Source organism: Magallana gigas, chromosome 2, assembly GCF_963853765.1.
Source record: "Magallana gigas chromosome 2, xbMagGiga1.1, whole genome shotgun sequence".
NCBI lineage: Eukaryota > Metazoa > Mollusca > Bivalvia > Ostreida > Ostreidae > Magallana > Magallana gigas.
Genome location: NC_088854.1, coordinates 40,516,290 through 40,538,397, shown reverse-complemented (window position 1 = coordinate 40,538,397; position 22,108 = coordinate 40,516,290). Strand labels below are relative to the sequence as shown.

Here is a 22,108-nt window from a genome sequence, read left to right as displayed (position 1 = left end):
ATGGGTCCACTCGGGGTTACTTTTCGTATACCTGGGAAGTGCTTTTGGGGTCAACTGTACGCAATGAACAGATATGTTTCTTATCTTTTCATCTTCCTGCCCCTTGAATATGCTGAGTACACATGTATTGTCTGTTTTCAGGGGTATACATGCAGGTGTCACGTACTACAGTATTAAATTTTACTATATATTCTTACCAAAATTGCGCAACTTTAGATACATTGATTTTAAAAATTCAAAACTATCCTCTGGAAAAAATCCCCTTGACATCTTTTAAAGACGTGCATCTATCAAGGCGTGAGACACTGTTTACCTCGAAGTTACACATGTGCTTGAAAATCAAACCCGATACTTTTTATTCCCCTCCGGAAATAACACGCATCAAAAATTCAAATGACCTCGCATTATTACAAAACTGGGATGGTTAGACCTCTTACACATTGTTTTTCATCTCATAAAAAATCAGTTCCTGTCGCGTGCGGAAATGCCCAAAATCCAAAGGGGAATTCGGGAATTATTTTGCCTCAGCCATGGTTTGACGTGAACTTTCAGCGAAATACTGTTATGACATCTTTACTTCTGATCAAGGTTACTATCTGTGTCCATTCTGTGTGTACTTTGGGTTTACTCTGGGTCCACTCAGACAAACATGGGCAAACATGGAGTAAAAACGGATTAAGCCCAGAGGTTACTTTGGGTTTACTTTCTGTTAGGTTGGGTCTGATCGGTACTGTATCTGTCTAATATTCAGTTTTTGATAAAGATTGAAAATATATACTTACGAACACACGTTGACCCATTGTGGTAATAACCATAACAACATGTGGTACCAATTCTTTAAAAAAATAGAGCAAGTCATTATAAATGACAATGATTTTTATGGTTTCAAAAAGTATCAGAAAAAAAAAGAAACAACATACGGTACCCATCCTTTAATTTCCTCACACATGTTATCCGAACATTAAATTTCGCTGTACGTACATAAGGAAATATTCAGATTTAGAGGACGCATGCGTTTTTTTAAATTAGCATATCCGGCATGCGTGTTTGAAAAAAATATTATTTTGACCAATGATCCAGGAAACAATTGTGATTTTGAATGCAATGTAAAACATTTTTCGTTACATGATAAGAAAATAAGTTCGTTTTAAGATAAAACTGTAGATGGATTAATTTGAAAAGAATAAAATCTATTTTTTGTCAAATGAAATGTAAATAGTTTTTTTTGGTCAAAAATGTATAAGAATATAATTTTTTTTAACTTAATGATGTTATATTATAAACTACATAATATCAAAATTATTCTCTTTTCCAAAAAAGACAATTTTTCATTTTTTATATAATCGGCCACGGCGGAGGATATTAATTCATGAAGCAAATATATATAAATCTTAAAATGTTCAAGTTACAAATATATATCTTTAGTTTGAAATTCAGAAATTATCTTCTGGGTATATAAAAAAATATATATATACAGAGATGAATTTGTCCGCCTGATCGATCGTTCAACGTCTGTAAATCTACTCCGATTAATCCTACTTGGCATAATTGTAGCGTTAAATCTAAAGTGTGGCATAAGTCTGACCACGCTACAAGAGATTTATGACCAATGTAGTGTATTCTAGTAAGTTTGTTTTTCTTTTATCAATCCTTCATATTCATCCTCTAAGAAGAGTTTGCCAGCATGGAGAGTCATTAAGAGGAAAAGGAGAGAGAAGCTTAAATTTTGACCTCTTCTTGTTAACGGATACTTTCATTGTCTTTTAACAACAAATGAAAACAAATCATTGTTGAAGAGTATCTGTCACACTTTGATATATGCACGTTTTCATGAGATCATGATCATGTAACGTACGATAGCGCAAAACTGTTACTGATTCCTGAAATTAAAAAAAGGGAAAATTGAAGTAGGTTTTCAATTTAAAACCGAAACATAGCACCCGCATTTACTATAGTTTAGAATCGTAAACTCAGATGTAAGGCACTTTTATGTTAAAACCAGTTTTAAATTTTTAATTTAGGCAAATTAGTAACGTCGTACTTAAACGTAATTAAGAAATGAAGATAATAATTTTTCTATTGATCGACGTATCAAAGAAAAAATTGACCGGAAAACTTCATCAATGCGCGTAGCGCATTGATGAAAAAGTTTTCCGGTCAATTTTTTCTTTGATACGTCGATCAATAGAAAAATTATTATCTTCATTTCTTATCATTTAATAAAACATTTTCAAATAAAAAAATGTGAAGTGTCATTGATCAAAAATGTAAATAATGTAAATGAAGCGGCGCGTATGAATACAAAACAACAACAGCAACAATATTCAAAATGGATGCGCCTTCAGCTGATGCAGAGCTATTGAGATGAATTTTATGGATTAAACACAAATAGTGAGTTAAAATCTGAACCGGCTGAATTGAAAACGAAAGGAAAATACATGCGATAGCTTGTGATATTATTCACTGTGCAGCAAAACTCGTAATAAAACTAGTTTTCATGTGAGATCGCTGGAATATGCAACTGGACATAACCATCCAAGGAAAGGCGATCGTGGACGAAAATAGCTGATATGTCGACAAAGAATAGTATGTATAAGCGACTTTTGTAAACGTTGTGGTAACTAGATGGCCAGTGATGTACTTAAATGGTATATCTGCCGCTTGGAATGCGCCGAAGGAGTTGATGCATTACTCATAGCTTTTCTTTACGACGCTTATTCTGATGACCGATCATGTACGTGTGTAAATTTAAAAATTATCGTTACTAAATTTGAACAGCAGTGTTATTGGGAAAGTTTAGAAGGCCTATATGTTCGTTATAATATTCCTGGAAAAGGAACAGCCAGCCTCGTTGTAAATGTTGATCGATCTCAAGCAGACGAAATTGTGAGAAGACACTTAATTTTCCATTTCGTGAATCAAATAATGTGTTTTGTTTATTTTTGAAGTTTAAACTTTCAAGTTTTTATATTCACAAGGTTGCATTTTGTTTGCTGACAATAAAACAGAAACAACTTTACATTTTGTTGACAGTGTTTATCTTGGAAATTCCCGTCCTATAAATAGTGTTAGATAAGAACAGTTGAGAAAAGTAGATCCTGCAAAAATTTTATTGATGCAGGTATCAAAGAAATTTTTCGACCAATCAGAAGCGCCGATATCTCATCAAACGAATAAATATTAAATGATATCTAAATCAGCTCTATCGGTAAGTTCAATTTGGTTGTTCCTTTGCTTACAATAAGAAGGGAAAGATTTTAAAGCCTTTGCTTACAATAAGAAGGGAAAGATTTTAAAGCCAGATTTTGGCGAGAACACTTATCTAGATGAGTGTTGCGGCAACCTAGAGCTGATAAAGACATACAGGCCACCTAGAAACAGTTATCCTGGATCTAGTCTAAATGGTGGACACTCGAATCGAATTTGGTTGAAACTCCAAAGGACTGGACATTGAAATGAAGTAAAATTATGTCTGTGCAAAACATTCACCATGGATACCATGAGAGCTCTGTACTCCAGGCCTGGGGATCATCGAGCATTTCTGACTTATATCCTAAATCTGACTTAAATTTTATTAAAACTTTCAGTCAGTCATAAGATAATTCATACTGTTTATCATAAAATGATGAAGGACTTGAGTTTGCACTTGGCAACGTTAAACAAGAAACTTTTAAATAGCATTTCAATTTTATCGTTGTTTTAACTCACAACACATTAAGACAGTGTGCGGTTTTGATTTAAGTATGAGATTGCTTTATGATCCTGGGACCAGCTTGTTGAGGCGCGAATATGCAATGCTTAGGGACATTTGGTACACTGAACCTATTTGTCAAAATGTTTTTTAGGAATGGTATTTAAAATACCTTCTTCAATCTAAGGATTGAAGCCAAATAAAACAAAGTTGGTTTAGGAAGAAACACTGAATAGGTACAAATGGAAATATCTTAGAACAGATATACCTTATCAGAGAAAACGTGACAAAAACCCAGAATTATAAGTTTAATGTATGTAACATATCATTTAAATAATATTTAAAAGAGTACATCTAGTCTGTTTCTAAGTATAAAAAACACATTGAAAGTGTACCGTTTTGTAAAAAGAAACAACATTAAAAAAAAAAAACCACATTCTTTTATTTACCAAATTGCAACAAAAACATACGTAGAAATAATAATATTTAAAATATGAAACGTGCGTTTGACTGACTAAGGTGCTTTGCTACGCGCACATGTATTTTTAATAAGAAGTAGTTTTAGAGCATCAACCAACTGTTTTATTATAATTATACGAAACATAAATAAAAAAAAATAAAAAAAAACAAATGACAAATTTCGTTCATCCCGGTTATCGCTCTTTTCATGGCTAATAAGATAAAATAAAAGTATAGAATTATCGCCTTATATGATAATGTTATTGCTCTCTATATCGTTTTATAAACTGATATTTAATGTTTACAATAAAACTCTTCATTTTGTAATATTTGATGTTTACATTTTCATCTCTAAATAAGATGTCCATCTTATTATGTCAATACCTTTTTTAAGTATAAAAAAATGATAAATGCGTTTTAAACATGTTAAAGATTGTACTCGATGTAATAAACATGTATTATGAAATAAGGGTAACAAAGAATTAAATCTAACCCACGTTTCTTTCCAATCTCATGAAAACAAATGTTTTGTTAATTTTCAATTTGTTTAATTCTCAATAGTAGAATATGCGCATATTTATGAAATTACAAACATCTTTTCATTTTATTTGATTAGAATTGAAAGTTAGAATGAATTTATAATCTTATTCATTAAGCGACTATAATCTCTATCCCTCGGCTTTATGACCCTCAGTGGTTATAAAACTTTTTTACAGGGCTTGTACTAAAAATGCTTTTTAAACTATACTCCGGTCGACACGTATATAAATGTATACGAGGTACATTTTAATAATGCATGATTAGCTGTTTCAATAAGAATTTAAATATGTTTGAATTAAAAGCAATAATGACACCTGCCTTTAGAAATTTAAACAGTAATGAACATGTAAGAATAAATATTCTAACTATTACTTGGCTTTTATATACGCTCTGTTGTATTAGTATCATACATGTAAAAACTCATGTGAATATCAATTGATATTTCAAGTCATGGCATAGAGTGAGACAATTTTCCCGCAAATTTTAAATTCTCCGTATTACTAATTTTGCAGAAAATGTTCATGATACATAGTAAGTTTGAAACATCGTGTAAGAGTGGTAGTCGATATTCCTCATATATATTTTGGCTGAAAAGGCGTGTGAACAAATGCATGTAGTATATTTTATGAGAACTAAAGCAGTTGCAATGGTTATTTTGGTTATCAATGCATGTATATTGGAGAGACACAAGCACGTAGAACGGGAAAAGAGAGTGATTAAGTGCACCTGAATGTCAATGGCAATGATGTAATTTCAGTTGCATAATAATTGATAGCTCTTTTTTTAGAATTGGCATTTTTATTACATTATCATCAGTGATTTATCTACACAATTTTATAATCAATTTTACAATGCAAATTTAATATCTTGTCGACCATTTTATTTAAAATTTTTATTCAAACCTAATTATATTAATCTGTCATTAAATATCATATTGGTAACTTTTATTCATTCTATATTAATTAAGTTTTTTTTAAATTATAAAATCATTCTTCCTTTTAGCATATCATGTTTGTCCACCATATTAGAGTGCATGTACATGGCTGATCGTACTTGTATGAAAATCTAAGTATTTTCCTTGTCGTTCTTTAAGTGCTCTGTCGTGACAAACTTGAATTTGTAATTGTTAAAAGTGTGGGAATATTTTGTCCCTTATTACATAATTGAGGGATTCAAAACCGAATATTTTATTTCCGCTGCCATCACTGAACATTCAGCAATAAGGAAATTGCCAAAATATTTGTTACATTCAAAACATATTTCCTGTTTTTAGGCTGTGATTGTTGTGCTTATACAGTTATTAAAATCAAAATAAATTTCCTGGAACTTCATTTCTGGTGACTTGCATTCATTTTTGTCTATGTAGAGCGGGATTAAATAATTTCCTGAAATTATTTAAAATTATCAGCCAGTGCCATGATATTATTAGTATTGATTTAAATGCAATTATTAGGGGAGAGTTTATCTTTATGATTTCCTGTTTTTTTTACATTAAAACGAGGACCCCCTTTGAAAAAATCAGTTCTGTGTCCTCAAAGTTTATTGCTAAATATATTGAGCAACTCAATTTAAAGTCAATTTTAACAATCGTCAAGTAAAATGATACATTTTTCTGAGTATTTTGTTTAAAACAAAAGTTAACATAATCTTTGAAATCCATTTTTATTTAACTGATATATTCGTATGCTCGGAAGTAAATTACAAAAGCTAGAATTATCTTTCTTTAAACATTCTAATTTTATTCATTAGCATATTTATGAAGAATCTAAAAACAATAAGTTTTATACACACACAAGTTAGGTTTTGAGTTAGGGTTAGGGTTAGTGTACATTTTATTCTGCTACATTTTTAATATTAAACAGTATAAGGGTAAAGGTTTAAGTGTTCGTTTCTGATCTGCAAGTCATGAGTTAAATCCAACTGGTGCGTTTACAATGTTACTTAAAGTTTCTTAGACTTTATAAAATGCAATTTGAGATCAAATACTAGCATTGAACAGATCGAAAATTCTTTAACAATAATGATAAATTTTCACCGTTATTGATATCTCAAGGTGTTCTCATTATCAAATACTGAACTATGCTGTCTAAATACATTATAATGAATCAATCGACCTCTTATGCATAAGCCAACGCTCAATTTACTTACACAAAACTGAATCGGATTCAAATATAAAAAAAAATCGTACAATAAATACTATATTATTTTATAGTAGATGCACATCAAAATTCAAAACATTTAATTACGTGCAGAAATTCTATAAGAAACGTGACTTGAAATTGTTTAGGACATTTCTGATACTTTTCAAATTTCATTTGTGAATGTTGTTCAAATAAGGATTATTCTCCATGTTACCTGCAAATTCCCTTATAATCATCTTTTGGTAGGATAATATATTAAGTAAATATCTTTCGTGTAAATTTTGTTTGTTCTTTCTAGGCGTGAATAGGCTTTAAATACGACCCATTGCTGCTTGACGTACTATTGCTATTTCTCTCAGTCCCTGTACTGCTTTCATTGGAAGAATCTTCCGATCTGCAAGAGAGTGTTAAATCTTTTGGAATCACAGGGTGATCACAATGGACCTTCACAAGTGGTATGTTCTCTTCTTTTTTGACCTCTTGAGAAGGCCTATTTGATTGCATACGATCATAATTTTCATCAATGTCACAGTACACAGTTTCTGCAGTGGCCACATACTGTTGGCTCCTAGTAGAATGTTGCCGTTCCTGGTCTTGATTTCTTCTACGCTGTCCTCTAACTTGTATAATGATAATGACAATTAGGAAGAGAACTATTACTCCTCCTACGATCAGGATAAGGTTGGTTGAGTTAAGACTAGTGAATAAGACGGATTGAGAAGGGTTAGAGGATGTCTCCGATGACCCAGTGAAATAATCGGTAGTTCTGAAGATGTGTTTTACCTTGGTTGTCTGTGTTAATGGCTCTGTTGATTCTATTAGAAAACAGTCATGTTATTTGACTCTGTAACTTTTGTATTAAAAAAACCATTTCCAAGCATGATGAAATTAATGCATAAACAATATATGTCCCCTTTTTGCATCCCAATTTATTTTAAGAATGGTGTTCTACTTGCAAACACATGTTTCGATAAAAAGATGGAAAAAAAATGTTTGTAAATTCATTTCTATTGTAATAATTCATATCTGGTAGTAAATAGATATTATTTAGTTAGTAAAGGTTTACCCAGAATTTAATCAAATAACAGATTATTGGTTTATATACTTAATATAACTAAATTAATCAACTGAAAAAAGTTGATCAATCATTACACAACTTAAACATGTCATGTATTCCGCAGTATTTTTTTTTCAGTATGAAGCCATACAGCAAGTTCAAATCTAATATTATAACGAAAAAGGGACGGAATGACTGTTTTGATTTGTGAAAAATTGAATAAATGTATTTGAATATAAACAAAAGACAAAGTGCTGTAACGACATATTGTTTTTTTTTTTTTTTATAAATTCATAGTTTTTGCCATTTGCATTTTGTCACAACTTTAAACCCAAATACCTTCAAACGGGTGTTGCATTTCGACGAGATTTGTGTTAAAAAAAATAAAATCACTTTGTTTTTAAAGCTTCCTAAAAAGTTGGCCCTTGCATTGGTGAATAGTGTAAATGGAATTTGGCGTTTTATTTTAACGTATACATTTTTGGAACGTTTATAATATTACAATTTTGACGCCTAAAAATTGTAGTTATAAACTCGAAAACATCTACAACATTATCATTTATTGAATACTTAACGGCAGACCAAGTTAGAAGTTACTAATTTTGAAATTAGAGACCATGAGAATTTCATGGGAAACAAAAACGTGAAATTGATAAAAGGCGATACAATTATATGATTATACAAATGTTCAATAAATAAAAAATTTCAACCCCATCCCCATTGCTTGAAAATGATACACATGATAAAGGACATGGTTAGTACTGAATACACAAAATCAGTAAAAAGAAAGACAAATCCCAAAAGTCATCACATAAAAACCAGCTTACATGTATACGCGCACCAACACTTTAAATTGTAAAAATTCCTAATTCAAAACTTTTCATTACTTTATTCAATATATGGTCAACATTTTCAGTTCAAAGTGACGAAATTCCCATAAACAATAATGGAATGAGAATTTTCTGAAATATGCACATTTACAAATTGTTACGTGAATACCTACAGAGTATTCCGATATTCCATGCAGCAGTTAAAAAGGAGATGCGAAGACAAATCTTTCATTACTATGCTTAATAAAAGGCAAAAATTCGAAGTTTTTAAAAAGGCCAACAATTCCCAAAAAGATAAAAATGGAAATGTGTTGGTACAGTTTAAGATGCACATCTACACATTGTGTCATAAATACCAGAAAACCTAATGAAATTCAGTGTAGGGGTTGTGATGTAAACCATTCAATTCTATATTAAAAAAATATGACGAATTCCTGGAAAAATTATGGAATCGAAATTTCGAAATTTCCTGGTACTATGCACATCTACAAATTGTATCTTCAATACATTAAACATTTCAAATTGATATCTGCAGCTGTTTAAGAGAAGCTGTGCTCACATTTTTTTTTTCTATATTCAATATATAGCCAATATTCTAAGTTCAAAAGAGGCAAAATTCTCAGAAAAATAATGGAAATTTGCATTTCTGGTACTATGCACATATACAAGTTTTGTCTTAAATACCTATGAAGTTCAATGAAACTTCATGCAGATGACTGACTGATTGATTTTCTGACTGACGGACGACTCAAACACATAATTACAGATTTAGAATTCACCTTGCTTCTAGCAACATGCTTTTCGTGAGGTGATTTGTATTAATTTTTCGTAAAGGGTTTTTTTTTTTATCAATTTTGATTTAGAAAATAATTGTTTTCCTGTCTTTTATTTTAAAGTAGAATCGATATGTTAAGAGGAAAATATATTTACATGTTTATAATACAGAGAGAGAGAGAGAGAGAGAGAAAGAGAGGGGTTGCTTCCCAGTCAAAACATTTTTAAGACATTTACAAATTTTTTTAATGAAACAAGTTAAAATAAAGAAAAACACACCATAGTGCCAACATCCATGAATGTGGTTGCATTCAGATAAGCTACAGTTGCAATTGTAACCACAAAATAATCCATAAGACGGGGAAGGACATCGAACTGAACAATTCCCACCAAAGAATCCTGCGGGACATACTTTAAAAAAATGAATTAATGTAACTTGTTAAAAAATCAATACATTTACAGAAATAAATATATTTTTAATAACTGTAGAGAAATTATTTGATCAAACCTTCACATATCCCATCAACCAAGTGATAATTTGAACAACATTCATTTCTGAAAAATAAAGTTTACCATTAAGCTTTTAAATTCTATTTGAAATAGGAAATGATTTGCGCTAAAAGTAACTTTTTTCATTTTGACCTTATAAATGAGCTTACTTGGATATTTTTCCGTCATTGCCACAGTCACCTTTACAATTTGATGTTTTCTTATAAGCCAATAATAGAGTCAACAAGAATATATACCGAATGAGTACATAAAAAACCAACATTTTCTCGTATATACCACTAAATCTGAACTTAATGTAATTGTTGATTGTACGATACCGATATATGTACATAATTTCAAACACAGGAAATAACAACTGCATGTTTACTTTCAATTCACACTTGTTTTAATGCATTATGTGCCATGATGACTGTAGAGTATACTATTTCCACTAATAATCTATTCCTCAGCTGCCAGTTCAATGTTTTATCAATTAATTTTATTAAATCAATAATTTTAAATACATAAAGGCTATATCTTTAAATATCAAAATCGGGGGAAGTTCTATATATTTTTTTTATAATGTATTGTTATCCACATTATTATCGTCATGTGTTCCATGCCACCTTGATTGTCTACGTCTAGCATTAGAAATATAACATGTTTTCTTTCATTGTATTATAAGACAATCTCATTGAATTCTCATAAAGTGCAAATACTTAAAATTATTTGTATTTTACGAAATCTTACCGTTACTTTCTGTCATTCCATACATGTATGTAATAGCTAAAACATGTTGATAACTTTGTAGATTAGTAAAGAATAAAACAAAGACTAGTGCGTATGAATGATTGACAATGTTTTATTATACTAGGAGATTTATATATATATATATATATATATATATATATATATATATATATATATATATATATATATATATATATATATATATATATATATATATATATATATATACGTATAACTGTTAATTAACATACGTTAAAAAAGTACATGTATATGATAAGGACGATAACATTAAGTTAATATAAGATGTGGATATCATCAAGTTACGTGGAGTAGATGTTAACAAGTTGAAATTCGTTTAAATGTTTTGCATTTAGATTCATGTCACAAGTAATATAAATCAACATATACATTTAATATTAAAAAAAGTACAACATTTAGAATTCAAGCCTTAAAGTAAAAAACATTTAAATCACATCTTGATTTGTTCAAATAGTTTAGTATTTCAGGTAAATCTTTGACATCGTGCCAAGAGTTATATCTCTTCATATTTATTCTGCTGTATAACAATCTTCGAGTAGTGTAGGTTTTATATTTTTCAATTTTTTTGACAGATTTTGTTTCTTTAATCAACGAGTCCGTCTTTGGTTCCAATGTATTGTTAAAGTTTGTTCTCGATGATGATTCCCCTCTCATTTGTAAGGAATCTGATTTTGACTTAGAAAATATATACGAGCGTATCCCTTTCATCACTCCAACTTTGTTACGTTGCAATTTTTCAAAACTTGTATTTATTTTTTCCTTTATTTCACCCATTTCTTCAATTTCCATAGAGACATCAGTCTCGAAATTTCTTAAAGGAACTTGAGAGTGGTCAAGAAGCCTGTGGTGCCTCGTCCCATGGTTATAATATATAATATCGTTGTTTGTCTTACAACGCAATTTAGTTATTACGAAAGTTAAAAGGATAACCACACTTGATACAGCAGAAACCGACACTACAACAATGGATTTGTCATCATTCTTTGTTCTTTGATATAGTGATATTTCAGTATGTCTGTTTTTAGTTACAGACATAGAGAAAAACGTAGTGTCATCCAACGTTGATGCAATGCCAGTGGTAGACTCTTGAATAATCACAATGCAGTGATAAAACATATCAGCAAAGTTCGTTGCTATGTATTGTTTTACGATAAATTCTAAATCACATTTGCTTTCAGAAAATTTCTTTGTAATACATAACATTAAACTTGACATTGCATGCACAGGGTTGTGTGGTATCTAACTTAAACTTAAGACACTTGTTACTTTGGTAAAGTTGACATGAATTAAAAAAGTATTTGGTCGCCATAGGCAAACAGTACATCGGATGAGAGAGAGAGAGAGAGAGAGAGAGAGAGAGAGAGAGAGAGAGACAGACAGACAGACAGACAGACAGACAGACAGACAGACAGACAGAGAGAATTGTTTTTCAGTCGAAGTATCTTTGAGGCACTTACAAAATTTTACAATCAAACGAGAAAAACAAGTGTAGCAAAAACACACCATAGTGCCAACATCCATGAATGTGGTCGCATTCAGATGAATTACAGTTGCAATTGTTCCCACAAAATAATCCATAGGACGGGGAAGGACAGCGAACTGAACAATTACTTCCAAAGAATCCTGCTGGGCACGCTTTAAAGCAAAATGGAATTTTGAGTGAAAAAAAGGTATCGATACTTCTACACAAATACATGTGCATGTATACAATATGCAGTTAATTATCAAACCTTTACATATCATATTCACCATGTGAATATTTGAACAACACTCATTTCTGGAAAAGAAAAAGAAGTTTACGATAAAACTCTGAACATGTATTTAATATTGAAAATAGTGCAAAATGAATCAACCTCTGTCATTGTTTACGCATGCATATAGTTTTACATATATTTTGCTCCCGCATTGTCATGATTACAGCCACCTTTGCATTTAGCTACCTTTCTTAAAGTCATGAAAAAAACTAACAAGAAAATATCACGGATGATTAAACGAGAAACTGGCATTTTACATCAAAGGACACGGAATATGAAATTAATATTTTAGAATACCATATGTTCATAATTTGAAACATAGGAAGTATAAAAATTTCATGTATATGTATGCAGTTCACATATGTTTCGATGCATATGGCGCCTTATTGAATGAAGAGTATAATTATCTATATTATACTAATAATCAATCTATCAGCTGCAAGTTTATTAGAACACCAATTTACTTTATGAAACCAAGATGCCATTCCATAGAACATATCGAGGATTTTTTTGGTGGAATTTTTTTTAGCAATAGTACACGTGTATATATTAAATTTCAAAACACGACAATATGCTATTTCACTTATTCTGTGTTACATGTATAATCTTTGTTGTACAACAATTTAATATCTATATTTGTTGAGGACCGACACCTAGTAATGTGTACGGCAGTGCTTCTTGGAAAAAGAAATAATTTTCATTTATATTCATTTTTAGATAATTGTTGACGGATATATTTTTTGATAAGTAATTAATTTTAATTGATTGATAATTAGACAGATTGTGCAGTAGGAGGAGGGATGCTTGACCCCTTACCCACTTTTTTTCAAACCAGGCTTATATCTGAAATTGACCTATAGAAAATATTTGGGACAGAGTTAAAAATCATAGGGAAACTTGACGTAAAGAACAGTATTTTGAAAAGATATTTTTAAATGATCATTAATCGAATAATTTTACACTGAGTTTATTACTTTATCAATTAATAGTAAATGGATTACTTTTTAATCTTTAAGGAATATAAGAGATGATTTCAAATAAGTCAAAGTGCTGCAAATCGAAATGATTTGAAATTTTTAATATTTTAGACTTATTGCTATACCCCCAACCACCCATCAAAAACCGTGTTTTAATGAGTTGTATAGCTTTTTGTACTTTCTTCTTTTAATCAAAACTAGTTTGCAGTTTTACATCCCATTTTTACTCATACTGAATACCTTGCAGCAGTATGGTACTTACTAGCTTGTAAATTATGACGAAAAAATTCTTTCTAAGAGAGTTCCCAAATAACCCTTACATTTAGTTTCTAAGTTAAGCGTTTGAAACAACAGGTTTTTTATTATATGACTTAGACAATCTTACTCCTGCTCACTAAGTTCTAATACTTTTAATTATTTGTATATTGAGAAACGGTTTATCTAGTCTGCAGATTTTTGCCATCACGGAAATAACCATGACATATGTGTATTAATAGAAATCGATGAACAATTTCGGTTTTGTGATGTTCGAATCGATGGTTCAAACATGTTATAGGTTATGTAGATTAGCAAATCAAAGTGCTAATAAATAATTATGAATGATCCAATCGTTTTATTATACTATTTTTGTGAGCAGAATTAACATAACATTTAAGAAGTGTATTTACAGTACATATTTACGATAACTTTGGATTCACTAAACAGTAAGCTTCTATGTTGATTTTACACCTTAGAGCCTTCATTTTTGTAGACATCTTCTTATGTGTCATCTACTGATCCTGTAAGAAACAAAGAGTTTAAGAAATAAATACGTTATATTATTTTGCATTTATTTTATTTCACAAAAACTGGCTTAAAATTTATAGTTCAGGCTTATAGTGAAAACAAAAATCAAATCAATCTGCTTTCTTTACAGAGATTAGTATTTCAGGTAAATATTCTGCTGTAGAACAGGCTTAGAGTAGTGTAGGTTTTATATTTTTCAATTTTTTTGACAGATTTTGTTTTTTGCTTCAACGAGTCCGGCTTTGGTTCCAATGTATTGTTAAAGTTTGTTCTCGATGATGATATCTCTCTTGTTGGTAAGGAGTCTGTTTCTGATTTGACAAATTATCCAAGCCTGTTTCTTTTATGCTCCAATTTTATTTTTACGCATTTTTTTGAAACTAGTATTTGATAATTCACTTATTTCATCAATTTTTGCAATTTGAAAATAGACATCAGTCTCTGAATTCCTAAAAGGCACTTGAAATTGGCCATATTAATACATTGACAGAGGCATGTGGTGCTCTGTGTCCTGGCTATGATAAATAATATTGGTTTTTGTGTTACATTCAAAACGAAATTTATTAAAAAGGAGAGTTAAAACTATTATCATATATACTTGATAGAGCAGTCATCAATAATACAACAATGAACTTATAATCCTGTATTATATTGTTTCTTGATGTGGTGATATTTCTGTCTGTATATCTTTTGTAACAGGCACTGATAGAAAAGAAGAGTCAGATTCCAACGCTGATGAAATAGAAATGGAAATCTCTATTATAATCACGATACAGTGCTCATAAATATTTGCAAAGTTTGTTGCTATACATAACAACCTAAAAACATGTTTGCTCTTCGTTAGAAAATTGCTTTTGATATATATCATAATAACTTTTTTTTCTTTATATTATGTGCAAATTTTAACGTGACATTTAAACACTTCAAAACGTCTAGTATACAACACTGAACTGAAAACGAAGATAAACAGAGATTAGAGATTAATAAAACTGATCAAAAGGAATAATTTTGTAATTGTAATGGATATAGTCATTTGTCATTAAAATTACACTGTAATATAGGAATGAATAATTTTAAAAGTACTGACAAAGTAACAAAATAAAAATTTGCTTTCATTTTTAGCGTGTTAGCTTTAAATGTTTATTGATAGTGTTGTAAATGCAAACGATTTTGGATTGTTTACCTAAATAAAAACTTTAAATATAGCATTTTCTGATATTTTAACCTAAATAACACTGCTTAAGGTATCATATTTTAAAATTTTTAACACATTTGTGACAATTAGTTTTTTAAAAAAAAATATTTATCCCTCGGAAAGAGTTGGGGTACATTGTGTTTGACTCGTCAGTCACTTTGTCAGTTGAATAAACCATTTGTTTTGATTTTTAAAATTTTTTTTACGCAACTTCTCTGAAGCCTCTGATAAGAATTTAATGAAACGTGTTGTGAACAGCTACAATGTGTGTAGTTCCTGCTTCGTTATTAAGGGGGGTTTGCTCCTGTGAATCTAGCCATTCTTGACATTCATCAAGGAAGTTCTAAATAATAGGAATGACAAAACGGAATAATTACTTCCAAATAAATCTGCGGGACAGGCTTCGAAGTAGAGAACATTTTCTTTTAATCTATAGCTATAGATAAACATATTTTGACAAATGCAAACGAAGAAAAGCGGTTTTAAGTTTTCCAAATCTTTCTTGGTGTTACATTGTACTTTTGAAAGCAATGAAAATAGAGAGATCAACTGTTTCACAAAATGCAAACATTTGTTCGACATATGTTATTTCCATATTGCAGATAAGATATAATAAAACTGCTCTAGGTTTCCGATGATTTGGTAAACAGGAAAAAACCAAACTGCATGAACTTGTGTACCTACTTGTATAATGCAATCTGTTTTGATGCTTATGCAAATTTGTTGACGATAAGAGAACAATGTTCTATTTAATAAATATTTAAAGATCTTTTTATGCAAATAAGACATGGTTTGACGGTACCTGGCATCATTTTAAAATAGAGGGGGAGACTTAAAATGTTGACATGCAAGTGCTTCCAAACATCTAAAATCCATGATTGGAGAATAATTGTCGCATATCTTATACTTTGTGTGCGTGTGTGTGTGTGTGTAGGGGGGTGTTGTTAACTTGATCATATATACATAGTACCAGCTTATATATTAAATGTAATTGAAATAAAACTATAAATGTCATGTCCCTTTAAGACTTTATTACTCCACAAGTGATTTAAAATTTGTTAATTGGCAAAGTATTAATCAAGATATGTGTACGAAATAAATCTAAAATGAGGGCGAGTTTTTACTGAAGTTTTTAACATAGGATAGTATAACAGGCATTAAAACAGTTCACATTAGTCATAAAAATTTAAAACCTTTTTTTCAGTGGTGGACCCTCGCATCGAGTTTCTTGAAATGAAAAAAAAGTTTCTAAAATGACAGCAAATTATTTAAAAAAAAAAAGTAAACATGGTTCTCAAGATTTGAAAATTGTGACGTATTATATATTTTGAAATTTTCTGAATTGTGCAATTAAAAAAGACAAATATTTTTTCAACATATTTGGCATTGGCATTTCATATTTAAAACCAAAAAAAACCTCCATAATAGTCATTTCTGATAAAAATAAACCCCTTAATAAAAATGTTTTTACATCAACCTAAATATCAAAGATCACTATCGTGTATGTGTTTAAAAAGGGAAAAATTTAACATTCTAGATACGTTCGGGTCATAAATGGTCATTTCAAAGAAAAAACTGATTGAATTTACAACACCAAATACATATAAAACATATACATAAATTTGGTTGTATTAAGGGCAATCGATATCTAGTTAAAAAGTGGAATATGGACATCAATACATTTACGTATGTATATCGTTTTATAAATAATTTCGAAAATAAACATACATGTATATGTTTTTTCAAATTACTTTGTATATTTTCTTTTTACCAGCAACATAAGTAATCAAAACTGTTCAATCTTATTATTGCAGAAAATATATACTCATATAAACTTAAGAATACGTATTCATCTATTGTGGTAATGGTTATAACTGCACGCTGTTTTATTGAGAGAAATAATCAACGATTTGAAATTAAGATCAAAGTCACGAACACCGTAATAAGATGACAACAAATCTCGTCCATACTTTAAATCCCCGGCACACATTTCATAAACATTAATTTCAAGTACTGCTTATTAAATAAAAAAGAAAAGTAAGGTAAGGAGGATCAAATCTAAGTAATCAAAATTGAAAAATTCGATAATGCTGAAAATTAACTCTCAGTCAATCACCTTAATGTGTTTTAATATCTGTTTTGTAAGCAATGTTAACAAAATAATTTAGCATGATTTTACAGGGACTTTTTAAATCCATTGCTTTACATATTTATGGCATTCGTAACGATCGTGATAGCAACTCAAATCGGATTATGTTCGTTGACAAGAACTTCTCAAATGTTTTTAAACTTCCTGCTGTTTCAGTCTTGGATAAAATAAATGTGGGTTTTTTTCAAATTGAATATACTGAATCAGTAAAACCTTATTTTGATCTCTAACTGACTTCTTAAAGGTCTATTGAATCGATTTTACTTGGCTCTTCACATTCTCACCTATTCGTTACAAAACAGTGTCATCTTACACAAAATGACACATTTTGAGAACATACATGGGAAATTTTAGGCTTTAGAAATATGGCATTAAAAACATTTCAAATTAGTTAAAAACTGACTGATAAATTTCATTTTTTTCAGAATTCCAAAGACAGGCTCTGAAACTCAGAAGGGATACTGGAGCTCTACATGTCATGTCAGAAATAAACAGAATAATTATTGTATACCGATTTGTAATCGTGATAATAATCTGGATATCTATAAAACCCAAACTATCAGATGTTTCAACCTTTTAATAATCAAACTATATTTCATTCATCTTCATGTACATTATATTGAGAATCAATACTTAAATTCCGTCTTAATAATTCTATACAAACAATTTTCTGAAAGAAAGATTTATGATTTACGTTATTTGAAGATAATCAGGGTTTTTTTTTTTTTTTTTTACAAAACTATGGTTGTCTAAAAAAACCCATTAAAACTGTTCCTGTACTAGAGAATTGTTTCGTTTGTTACATCTAAATATGTATTGTTATCATCACAGAAGACACTACTACATGTACTTGATATGTTTCTATCAATATGAATATCATTAATAGGGTCTGTAAAATGAAATGATGAATTGGGATCGCTGTTGTCGGCCGTTTGTATGAGACTGGATTGAATCAGCGCGTCCTCATTTGCGGGACTTGAACCCATGACATCTAGATAGCTATGTTCATTTAAATAACTATTTGGTTTTAGGTACAACAAATTACATGTATTTGATTCAGAACTAGTTGATGAGTTAACTATAGAAGAAACCCTCTCTTGATTTGACAACTGTTGGTTTATTATATCATATGGCTCAGCAACAGGTGAGGTTGATGTTTGTAGTTCGGAGTATTTTTCTAATTGTAGATGTTCACTGATGTCATCATATCCTCTCTCGGTCATCAAGGATTCGTTAATTTCGTCATAGTAATCTTCCTCATCTTGTCTTTCATTCCGTAGTGAAGACACTTGTTCTGAATTGTTGTTTCGTTTCGAGCAATATTTTAAACATAACTGTATAATAAGTATGCTTAGAAACAGTGCAGTAACACCACCAATTGACATTATAAAAATGTTTATGTGAATCGAATTATGGTTTTCAGTAAAAATTGGAACAACTGTTGTCAAGGAACGAGTACTGAAAATAGAACGGTAAACATGGCTGGTTTTGGTGACTTCCGTACCAATGGAAGTACTACGTTTTGGTGCGTATGTGTTTAAGTTAGAAACATGCGCCGTCGAGTTACTCGAGTAATCTAAAATGAAATTTTAATTAACTTTACAATAAAATGTCTAAAGAATAAAAAAAAATAGAAGCTGAACATGCATAAAAATGTTTTTGTGTCCTTAAAACTCATCAATGCTTGGTTTAAAACAAAAAAACTAAAGACAGAAACGAAGAAAAGTTACCCAATGAACACCCTGTTATTGGACTGCAAAAGTCTATAGGACATTGACATTTTGTGCTGCATAAGTGACCATATGATAGGTTTGAACATGTTTTGTCGCAGTCTTGTCCAAAAGATCCCGGTGGACAGGCTGTGAACGTTTGCATTAAATAAGTTAATATTTCATTTATATTTTGAGTGATTATTTTAAATATCATCGTTTTCTATCAAATTTAAAGTACTCTCAACATACGTTTAGTGAAAAAAAAGATTCAATTATGAATAATATTACAAATACTTACGAACACATGTTGATCCGTTATAAAAGTGGTTATAACAACAGGAAGTACTATGAATAATTATAAAAAAAAAAAGTCAAAATTAAATTCCTGCATCAATTTTAAACAGTACAAATGAAAAATACTTCAAAAAGGAAACTACAGACCTCGGCCATTCTTCGATTTTTAGGCACATGTTTACTTAGCTATTATTTTCTAATTTCCAGATACAGTAGTTATGATAGATAGACGTGTACTAGATTTAATAACCTTATTAGAATTGCGTTTCTTTTTTTAGAATATTAATACTTTACCATGGCAACATGTTTTTAGTTAAATCGAGGAAATTTACCACCGAGAAATGTTCCCCTAAACTTGTATAAATATTACTGCAGATCAGATGTTTTGTGCTTTGTTTTGAATTTTTATAGTTCTGTAGGGATAAAATAACGACCTGTTTTGAGTTTAATTTCAGAGACAGTGAACGTTCATGGAATAATAAATATGTATATTTGGAATTATAAAACAGGGTCAAATAATACATGTATTGCATTTATCATTTGATACGTCTCAATAAGCAAATTATACACAAATATAAATACTTAAGAAGATAATGCATGATGAGATCAAACCAGCTGCGCATATTTTTAATCAATGGCTTCAAATTTTAACCATTTCGAGCAATAGCGATTATGATTCTGTAGTTGTTTAAGATACCTGTTGCAATAAATATAATTAGTTAGATAGTGGAAAATATCTCATTTAAAGTATAATTTCAAATCATGTGATTTAACGATGCTATCAGTTAAAGCTGCAATTTCATTACTTTTTAGGTCTTTCCACCTTTCAGGTGAAAGACCTCTTGTTTTCTTTATGTTTTTTATTAGGTCTTTCCACCTTTCAGGTGAAAGACCTCTTGTTTTCTTTATGTTTTTTCTTCTTCTTCTTCTTCTTCTTTTTTTCTATTTAGCTCGGGGTGACTTTTTTATTATTAGAGTTATCCAAACAATTTAAACTTTATGTAATTGCTCATTAAAAGTTATGGTACCAATTGACCCTGTGTCAAAGAACTCCCAGAACTTACAGAGTTATTGCCCTTTGAGAAGAAAATGCTTGTTATCGCTACTCCTCTGAAACCATAAGAGATACGGATTTGGAACTTTTACCAATGTCTTCATTACACTTAGATGGTTCTTCAATCTATTCATACCAAAAGGATTTGAGGCCCCCTTGTAGTAGTTATTGCCCCTGAAAGTATTTAAATTTCCATAAAATCACTTCCAATTTTTTTATTATTTATCATAGAGACTTCGGACCACTTGGGATGGAAAAGTCTACCTTGGCCGAACAAAATGACATAAAGGTCAAAGGTCAAGGTCATTTGAGAAGCTGTTAATTAACGAGTTTTTATATCTCTTTTGTTTAGGGTGGTAGAGAAAAACATTTTTATGGATGTAGTAGAACATCTTAAGACATTTTAAAATATAGCCCCTTGGCTCATACCTTTGAATAATTACAGAGTTATAGCCCCTATTGTACGAAATGCTTGTTATCGCTACTCCTCTGAAACTATAAAAGATAAAGACTTGGAACTTTTACCAATGTATTCAGTATACTTGGATGGTTCTTCAATTTATTCATACCGAAAGGATCTGAGGCCCTCTTCTAGTAGTTATTCCCCCTGAAAGTTTTTAATTTTCTATTAATTCATTTCCAACTTTTTTATTATTTGTCGTACAGACTTCGGACCACTTGGAATAGAAGCGTCTACCTTGGCCAAACAAAATGACATAAAGGTCAAAGGTCAACGTCATTTAGAAGTCTTTTAATTAATGAATTTTCATATCATTTGAAATACAGAATTATAGTAAGGGTTTCAATAGCTTGCTGGATTGCGCAATAAGGTATTCAATTGGGTCAGCCAGGTATCACATCAAGTCCAGTGGCTACTCAAGTGGAACTTGTTATTCATTTTGTACAAAGACAGCTAGCCTGTAGAACACTCTCTTCTATTGTTAGCTTTACTGTTTATACGATTGTGTAAAGAATATTCACTTGGCTCAGTTTTGTTCATAGTAAGTGGAAAAAAATTCAGAAAAGTAATTAGATAAATCTTTACCGATATATACAACATGAAATTTTTTTTAAAAAATGGCTTGATAATAATAAAAATAAAAAATCTCTTTTAAAACCATTTATCAATTAATGGCCTTGTGGTTTTCCCATTTTATAGTACAACATATATCATAGGTATAGTAATGTTTTGTAAATCTTATAGAGCAATCTAGCAATTCATTAAAATATTAGGTGGAAAGACCTCTAATTGTTCTTGAACAATTAGCCTACTAGTTCTTCTTCTTCTTTTTTTCTATTTAGCTCGGGGTGACTTTTTTATTATTAGAGTTATCCAAACAATTTAAACTTTATGTAATTGCTCATTAAAAGTTATTGTACCAATTGACCATGTGTCAAAGAACTCCCAGAACTTACA

At 30.3% G+C, this 22,108-nt stretch overlaps 1 protein-coding gene and 1 non-coding gene across 2 annotated transcripts; both read right to left on the bottom strand.

Moving 5' to 3' along the window:
• Window positions 1-7,279: 7,279 nt before the first annotated feature.
• On the bottom strand, window positions 7,280-10,377 carry LOC105328138 (uncharacterized). The gene is made up of 4 exons (XR_010711137.1): window positions 10,152-10,377; window positions 10,001-10,047; window positions 9,772-9,903; window positions 7,280-7,646 (listed from the first exon to the last, which is right to left on the bottom strand). It is a non-coding gene; the product is annotated as an uncharacterized protein (transcript).
• A 6,949-nt stretch (window positions 10,378-17,326) lies between these two features.
• On the bottom strand, window positions 17,327-19,869 carry LOC105318928 (uncharacterized). Its single transcript, XM_034444656.2, has 4 exons — window positions 19,785-19,869; window positions 19,642-19,688; window positions 19,362-19,490; window positions 17,327-19,207 (listed from the first exon to the last, which is right to left on the bottom strand). The coding sequence occupies exons 1-4, from the start codon at window positions 19,811-19,813 to the stop codon at window positions 18,411-18,413; spliced, it is 1,002 nt and encodes a 333-aa protein (XP_034300547.2). The 5' UTR covers window positions 19,814-19,869; the 3' UTR covers window positions 17,327-18,410.
• Window positions 19,870-22,108: the final 2,239 nt, after the last annotated feature.